Genomic DNA, 9300 nt, shown 5'->3' on the forward strand with positions numbered 1-9300 from the left:
CGCTTGCAGTGCTATTATCTGCATCTTGATAAATGCACAATACATGTACCTACGGAAGGACAACGTCTGTATCATGCACATTAGTCTTTACTTTAAAGGTATTTCCTAAAAGCCACTTCCAATCCAAAATCAAACTTCCTGCCTGCTAAAAAAGGCTCTTTTTCCCACAGGTAAAACTAAACCATTTTGCACGAACTTCGTTTTCTTTCATAAAAAATCGAAAATATATTTTCTCTAAACTTTCACACCATTTACTGATTTGTTGGTACTAAAATAGACCCTGTTACAACTACATAAGATACACACAGCGTTAAGCTAAGATACATCATCTAGAAGTAACTTATGAAGCTGAATAAGAAACGACACTCAAAACCAAATTATGATTGTATAATATTGCTGCTTAAACGCAGTATTTATCGCGGCCTTAAACTTAAGCATAGATTACAATGTCATTTGTTAAATTTTTATGGGCTTATACTAAACTGGTTGGTTCGTATTTTTTCGTTTGTTGTGGTGTGTTCACACCTACGTCATTTCAAAGTACTAAAGCCTGGTCCGTGAGCACGTAGAATTTTGTCCAATGACCCCAAGCTTCCTATCCTTATCGCTCGCGCGTGATTATGTTGCTGTCGCGCTCGCACACTCACTGTGGGCGCGCGTCGCACAGTCGCGACAACAATAACAATCTATAACAATCGTGCTCACGGACTAGCCTGCCTAAGCCTGGTATACAATTCAAAAATGCCTTATAAATACAAAGAATTCGCTAACGCGTTAAACTCGAACTGATAAAATCTTGATGGCAGTTGATAAAAATCGTAAGTATCATTCATTGATGCATTACATTTCTAATTACATCCATCAATCAAAATAACTATCTACAACATCTGAGATAAATAAAGATATTGTTTAGGAAACTGACATGACGTCAATGTATGAAAACATTTTATGTATTGATCATAATTAATGAAATAAATATGTATTTAAAGGCAATGAATCATCAAAATGTACGACTCAAGAATAAATAGCTACTAAGTGAAAAGTCACTATAGGATTAGAGTTGCTATCAACAAATATTACTTAAATAACACCAGTTAAGTTATGCATAGTTCATTTATTGATACATTTTAATTCTTACCTATTATAGATTACTACAGAGATCAGTGTGCACTATGAATTATTTTGAGAGTTAACTATCAATTTTTGGGTTACTTTCTCTTTCACAGCGAGAAAAGGAATGACGTCGTCTGCTTCCTTCATGTGGCTTGTAGGCATCTGCAAAGGTAAAACATTTATGATAAAAAATATTACCTACATTCTAAGCAATCTTCTTCCTGTGCAAGAGATGTAAGTTTGCGTAGCATTTTATGAATTTTCCACATTCTTACAATCTACTAGCCAAATAAGGGGTTTTACACAAAACTGAGAATCGGCGCGATGAGAATTCGCAAGGCAAAAAGAATTGCTATTGGAAGACACAAGTTCACAGTTTGAGTACAAGCCCTTAATGGCTTAATGGGTAACACGAAACTAAATCTGTCGCGGATTTTATTGTTGTTACTGCGAGAGTTAGTAATCTAATGTACTGCAACTGCATTATTAGTTAGCAAATACCCTTGCTATCACTTTTGTGTCGAGATAAATAAAAGATTGAGCTGCAGTCAAATGTATTTTCATGCATTAGTTACAATATTCTCCTGTAATCTCTTAAGATCTTTTATAAATTATTATTTTATTCTACTTACATTTAAATCCTGTGCTTTCGATTCTTTTGCTGTAAATTCTCGCAGGATATAGTGAGAATCAAGCATATGGAACATTCTGGTTTCATTTGAACGCACCAAGACATCATCCACTCTCAGAAAGTATCTCAGCAATATGTACCAGTAGGATGGCATAACTCTCTGTAAATAAAAAGAAAAAAAGTCAATTTATTGACATTCGATTCACACTTTGATGATAAACAACTTTATGAATAGTAGTTACAATCCCTAGGAAGATACTTAGTTCTTATTTGAAATCCAATAGCATTTATGCAAATTGGAATTCTAGTACTGTACATTAAGGTTTAAAAAGTTGAAAAGAAAACTATAAAAATAAGATGTATATTTTTATGTTAGACTAGGGTGGAATGTGGAAGCAGATACTCAGGGTCTAAGAAATTGAAACAAGGTCATCTATTCTTAAAGTATACTTACAATTTTCACAGAAAGCTTTGAAATTCCATGATCATGCAATTCATCTTCAAACAAAGTAAGGTCATGATAAAAGAGGATTTGCTCCTTCTGATTTAATAGATCAAAATTGATGGTTTCATCTGTAGGTTCCACAACTATATCATCACTTAGTGTTCCTTTATAATCAGTCGAGAAGGTCCAGTCAAATGACTTCTTTTTCTTTTCAGCATCAGGCCTGAAAATAAAAGAATACTAAAATTAAGTCTTAAATAAACAAGGACAGAGAACAATTTCAATTCACAAAACTGCCTTTGATTACTTCTGCCAAATAAGACTTTTTTCCTAGCTAAGGACTTTAATTGTTATGATAACATAACAGTCACAATAAATGTGTTAATGCATTGCAGCTATATCATTCCAGTTTGGCCGGTGATTTTAATAAATAAAATATTATGCTTACCGAGCTTCCAACCATGCTTCAGAACATGATACTTCAATTGCTCTCACAGTATTCGCTACAAGCTTTAGGGCATGTAATGGACTGAAATATATTTTAGCACCATTCTTATGAGTCAACGACAAAATATTTTTTGGAAAAACCATATCAGGAAAATGTGGAATTTGTAGCTCTTTGCAGTACCTGAAAAATATAAGAGATAATTATGATAAAGTGGAAAATAAATATTTTTTTATACAGCAAAATACGAAACCACAAACTTAAACATAATGTAAAATTTTTGAACATAACTTACTTGCAAAATAAGCAAAATTGATCATCATCACGTTCACAAACAACTTTGGTAGAGCACACACTTGGAAGGATGCAACTCACATCGTATGCTATGTGCCAGGGTCCGAACTGGATTGACTGCGAGTTTGTAGCATAGCGGCCGGAATCCAAACGCTCATCCTAAAACGTTACATAAACATTGAAAAATAATTAAATGTTACTTTGTTTACATAGATATTGTTTGTTTAGGTTATTCGTCAGAATATTTGAAATATCATAAAACTACATCGTCTCAATTTAGCATCTTATCTTTTTATCCCAGAACTAAACAAGAAGTGTCATCATTCTGATTCTGCGAAAAACCAATATCTACGAATACAGTCGCAGGAAAATGCTAGCCTAAAATACAAAGAAAATAACCTCAACTATTTACTGATTTATTTACCTCACACTGAAGCATTTCAGCAACAATTTACTATCACAGGTAGATTTGTAAACAATGGGTAGATTTATCAAAATGGAATTTCAAAATAGTTCAGCAATTTTTTACGAAACCAAACCGGCCAAAAGTCTAGGAAACTAAAAATCACAGCTAAAAATCAGAGTTGATTATTTTGTTTTCAATTTTGTCAGAACCTTCAAATTAAACCAAAATCTTGATTGAAATCAAAAGCGATTCCGCAAAAATCCAAAAAATATCAATTCATTTACACAGAAAAACACAGCAAAGCCGATGACCTCGACCACAGATTATAGATAGAGTCGTCTGCATGCATACGGTCCAATTAGAGATTCTTGAACTCAGTAAAAAAGCGTGCCCGCATACGCCCGCAGACAACCACCTTATCATAATAAATCAATGTGATATCTCCATAGATGGATATCTCTTTGTTTGAACAGCAAACTTGAGACACAAACGATCACAGTTATGTGTGTATCTACTTTTGTCAAATTCGTTTGTTCTCAAGCATTGTTTAAGTCAAAGAAAACAAGCCACAACCCAATGAGGGTTTTCGCGATTGAAAAATCCGCCAGATGGCAATACGTAGACGCGAGGTCCAAATGCTGCGTGATTGGTGGATTTTGACATATCTGTCAATGTCATGTCAAAAATAACCAATCATGCAGCATTTGGACCTCACGCCTACGTATTGCCATCTGGCGGATTTTTCAATCGAGAAAACCCTCATTCAACCCATGTATGTAACTTATATCGGGTCCCCAGTGCGTTTTGCCCTCACAATCAACAAACAAAAACATCTCAACATTCAACAAATATGCCTACAAAAAAAATGGCAATGCCAGATTTTGTATGGAAGGTGGCGTCTTTTTTTTTCTTTTTTTTGTCTTTTTTTTCATCGACCAAACTTTGTTTTTTGATTACAAAATAGTGTAATAAACCAAACTTATAGCCTGACCAGGAACATAAAAACCCTGGCATAGAGGCGCCTCAATTGCATTTGATAGTGCAACACTGAGTACAGTCGTACCTGTGTTAAATTAATATGCTAACTTTATGTATCAGGATTCAGGATTACGGGCTAATTTGATATTTTCATAAATTAACGAAAAAATATTATTATAGGTAACCTGATTTAAATAAATTAAATGAAACCATCAATCGAGCTAATAGATTTATTTTATTATTCATCAATAATCAAATTCAGAACTTGAATATTCAACTGCAATGTCTGCTCATGAACGCTTCAAACTCGGTACTTCTTTCCCAATCCCATAAAATTCAACACTTAGAAAGTGACAAAATTTTTAAAATAGGTAGTTGAAACTAACCACAGCTAATTTTCATAGTGGACTGTACTATACGATAAACATGACAGTCAATTTGACAACCTTTGTCGGAAACATTATTCAATGAAAATATTGTCCGAACCCTTAGTATTTCTCTTCGACAAATACTTTAACACATTGTGAACCACTTTTCTTTCACGACTATAAAAATATTTTAGCAATTTAATTCATAAAACCAATTGCGCACATTTAAAATAAAGTTTGTTTACACTTTGACAGCAATAGACTGACATGCAAGGTGACATGTCAATGAAGTTTTCAGTTACTGTTGCCATTAAAAGAAATTAGTACCATTAGTTTTCCGCAACATGGCGAGGGTTTTTATGTTCCTGGTCAGGCTATACTATGACATGTATACCTCTAAACTCAGTCTGAACTGAGTTACGAGCATTAGAAGTTTGATGATTTACATATAGCCTGACCAGGAACATAAAAACCCTCGCCATGTTGCGGAAAACTAATGGTACTAATTTCTTTTAATGGCAACAGTAACTGAAAACTTCATTAACATGTCACCTTGCATGTCAGTCTATTGCTGTCAAAGTGTAAACAAACTTTATTTTAAATGTGCGCAATTGGTTTTATGAATTAAATTGCTAAAATATTTTTAAAGTCGTGAAAGAAAAGTGGTTCACAATGTGTTAAAGTATTTGTCGAAGAGAAATACTAAGGGTTTGGACAATATTTTCATTGAATAATGTTTCCGACAAAGGTTGTCAAATTGACTGACATGTTTATCGTATAGTACAGTCCACTATGAAAATTAGCTGTGGTTTGTTTCAACTACCTATTTTAAAAAAAATTGTCACTTTCTAAGTGTTGAATTTTATGGGATTGGGAAAGAAGTACCGAGTTTGAAGCGTTCATGAGCAGACATTGCAGTTGAATATTCAAGTTCTGAATTTGATTATTAATGAATAATAAAATAAATTGTACTAGCTCGATTGATGGTTTCATTTAATTTATTTAAATCAGGTTACCTATAATAATATTTTTTCGTTAATTTATAAAAATATCAAATTAGCCCGTAATCCTGAATCCTGATACATAAAGTTAGCCTATTAATTTAACACAGGTACGACTGTACTCAGTGTTGCACTATCAAATGCAATTGACGCGCCTCTATGCCAGGGTTTTTATGTTCCTGGTCAGGCTATACTAGATTTGCTTTTTGCGCGCAAGTTTAATTGCGACAAAATATTGCGCTATTTTTTATTGCGCTGATTCTGCTCCACACTGATGTCTGGAGCCTTTAATGGATGGTATTGTTTGTTTACACATACAATGTCACTATTTTGTTGCAATTTCTTACAAAACTTGCTCGCAAAAAGCAAATCTAGTATGTAAATCATCAAACTTCTAACGCTCGTAACTCAGTTCAGACTGAGTTTAGAGGTATACATGTCATAGTAAGTTTGGTTTATTACACTATTTTGTAATAAAAAAACAAGGTTTGGTCGATGGCCGCGCGAAAAAAAAAAGACGCCAATTTCCGGCATTGTCTTTTGAATGTTGAGATGTTCTTGTTGATTGTGTAGGAGGAATTATTGCTGTGTAGGCGGCAAAAATCACAAACGCTATGAAATGTCAAGTTGACAGATCACCAATTTCCATAGAAAGTGGTGCCAGCTGGTGTATGAAGAAGGTAAACTAGATGATAAAGCAGAGACAATGAGGATCATTTCGATTTTTAGCTGTGAATGCAGATTTATAGGGCTAAGAAATCCTTAATACACAGTCCAAAAATTTTTGTTCTACGACAAAAATTGACGAAGTTATGGCCAAATTACTAAAAAAGTTCACTGACCGCCCGGCGCTGACGTCATTGTATCCGATCCGAACGCTGCCGGCGTACTGCGTGGATAGAAAATATTTTTTTCTAGCCAAACTATCAGTTTGAGAGAAAAACTTGTAATGACATATTATATTCATCAGAATAAAGTAAGCTATCGATAGGTAATTTTAAAAATAGAAATTGTGAAAAATAACGCAAAAAATCCATACGCTCATACGATTCAATGGAACGCAGAGACGCGATTGGGGTCTCCGCGGTGGTATATTTGGCGATTTATTCAAATAAAGTGTTCATAAGTGTTGTTAGAGTCATATCTTCTTCCAAGTAAAATATAAAAATGTATAAGTATTAATTTATTTACTTCTAACAATAAGGTATAGCTGAGGCAGATACACTCTGCCTAGGCTACAAGACATTTCTATGCAGATCATTTCGATGTACACGCAATACCTACCTGTTATTTAGTTTTTCTGAGTTAAACCTACGTACCTACCTATCTATTCGCCGTTCCCATGGGCGGACCAGCTGCTGCAGGAAAGGACAGCTGCTCCCTCCTGGAAATCTATTTAATCTTAGCCTAGAAGCTGGGTATGACTCCCCCGCCCCCCTCCTCTCCCTAGGTCATAAGCTGGGCATGACTTCCCCCTCGGCCAGAAGTTGGGTATGATTTACCCCCCTCCCCCCAGGCCAGAAACTGGGTATGACTTTACCCCCCCCTCCCCCCAGGCCAGAAGCTGGGTAAGGCTAGCCCCCCCCCCCAGCCCATAGAAACTGGTTATGACTTGACCCCCCCCCCCTCCCCCCAGGCCTGAAGCTGGGTATTACATACCCGCCCCCCCCCCCCAGGCCAGAAACTGGGTAAAGGCTAGCCCCTCCCCCCAGCCCATAGAAACTGGTTATGACTTGACCCCCCCCCCATCCCCCAGGCCAGAAGCTGGGTAAGGCTAGCTCCTCCCCCCAGCCCATAAGCATAAGCTGGGTATGACTCCCCCTAGGCCAGAAGCTGGGTATTACATACCCCCCCTCCCCCAGGCTAGAAACTGGGTAAGGCTAGCCCCTCCCCACAGCCCATAGAAACTGGTTATGACTTGACCCCCCGCCCTCCCCCAGGCCAGAAGCTGGGTATAAAGGCTAGCCCCTTCCCCAGTCCATAAGCATAAGCTAGGTATGACTCCCCCTCGGCCAGAAGCTGAGTATGACTTACCCCGGCCAGAAACTGGGCATGACTTGCCTCTCCCCCCCTCCCACCAAGGCCAGAAGCTGGGTAAGGCTTGCCCCTCCCCCTAGGCTATAAGCTGGGTATGACTTATCCCCCCCCCCCCCCCCCCCCCACCCAGGCCAGAAACTGGGTATTAGCATCATATTATGTATTATTATGTTCAATACAAACAATCATAAAGTTACACTCGCCCCAACCGCGTCTCCGCATTGCATCGAATCCTATGAAAATGTGGTTTTTGGACATAGCGATACTTAATTTTCAAAATTTTTATTTTTTTAAATTACTGGTCGATAGGTTACTTTATTTTGATGAATAAATGTTATTAAAAGTTTTTTTCTAAAACTGATGGTTTAGCTGGAAAAAAATATTTTCCATCCCAATAGTACGCCGGCTGCGCTCGATTCGGATATAATGACGTCACGCGGCCCTTTAGCGGCAAAAACGGCCTATGTTTATTACTTAATATCTTCGTAAGTAATGGTCCGATTTGGATAATTCAAAAAGATATATCTTTCTTATGTCTTAAAGATTAACGTAGATACTAGTTTTATTGAATTTTCTACAACAGTACTGTGGGTCTAGTCAAAATGCCATCGCAAACCAATAGGAAGTTTTCACTAATGTCAGTCGCCGCGTCACCAGTAATTCGATTCGATCGGAAAATGGCAGCCATAATGCACATTGAACCACCAACGACGCGGCGATATAAAAATTCATTCAAAATCGAATAAAAGTTAAAAAATGTCTATGACTTTGCGATTGTTTTTACTTTTTTTAGCTTTTTTTTTATTTGTTTCTTCCTTCTTTCTGCTCTCTGTTTACGTCTATGCATTGCCGTCAAACTAACTGTCAAAACGACATCGCGATACGGATTTGTCAAAAAACAGCCTTAGGGTGGGTTGCACCATCTTAGTTTAACTTTGACAAACGTCTAAAGTCTGTCAAACTCCATACAAAAAACACCGGTTAACGTCATAGTTACGGTCAAAGTTAGGTGGTGCAACTCATCCTATTGGTTTTCGATATATTCGAAGCTTATCACCGGGGTTTTAGTAATCGCAATGAAAATGGCGGGTGTTGCGATTCGATTCGATTTTGATTGAGTCTTAAATGCATGTTGGCTAAGCCTTTGTATGGGAAATTTCAATCCAGTCTTTCGATTATCGATAGGTAGGGCTTTGCGATTCGATTTTTTGCCGTTTGACTAAGCCTTTTTTGTTATCGACCTCTTTTGCGATTTGTTTATTTGTTTGCGACTGGTTTGCGATGGGTTTGCGATTTTAAAGTGCGTTTTGACTAGACCCACTGATCCTCATTGGTAAGTTTTCTTATACCATAGACTAAAATTAGGCAAAGATCATAGACTGCACTCTCAACAGAACGCTGTGTTTTATTAAGGCACATAATAACTGTAAATTAACCATAAAGTTAATATTAACTTTATGAAATTAACAGTAAAATAAAAATTGATAAGGTGACCTAGTCGGAAGACAAGACGTCACGTAACTCACGTAAGCTTCAATCTCCTTGGCCATTGCCAAACTGCAACCCTGATTGAATTAAAAAA

General features: G+C 36.7%; 1 protein-coding gene across 1 annotated transcript; it reads right to left on the minus strand.

Annotated features, from left to right (window-relative positions):
- Positions 1–1094: 1094 nt before the first annotated feature.
- On the minus strand, positions 1095–3658 carry LOC135073162 (TIP41-like protein). Its single transcript, XM_063967212.1, has 6 exons — positions 3353–3658; positions 2930–3087; positions 2638–2817; positions 2199–2412; positions 1746–1904; positions 1095–1275 (listed from the first exon to the last, which is right to left on the minus strand). The coding sequence occupies exons 1-6, from the start codon at positions 3365–3367 to the stop codon at positions 1171–1173; spliced, it is 831 nt and encodes a 276-aa protein (XP_063823282.1). The 5' UTR covers positions 3368–3658; the 3' UTR covers positions 1095–1170.
- Positions 3659–9300: the final 5642 nt, after the last annotated feature.

This window comes from Ostrinia nubilalis, chromosome 7 (genome assembly GCF_963855985.1).
Source record: "Ostrinia nubilalis chromosome 7, ilOstNubi1.1, whole genome shotgun sequence".
NCBI classification, from domain to species: domain Eukaryota; kingdom Metazoa; phylum Arthropoda; class Insecta; order Lepidoptera; family Crambidae; genus Ostrinia; species Ostrinia nubilalis.

Bases quoted from the DNA above. Each gene is read 5' to 3' on its own strand.
- LOC135073162 (XM_063967212.1), bottom strand. The intron at 2,818-2,929 runs GTAAGTTATGTT...TATATTTTTCAG, and splicing joins CAATTTTGCTTATTTTGCAA to GTACTGCAAAGAGCTACAAA. The intron at 1,276-1,745 runs GTAAGTAGAATA...TTACCTTTGCAG, and splicing joins CGAAAGCACAGGATTTAAAT to ATGCCTACAAGCCACATGAA.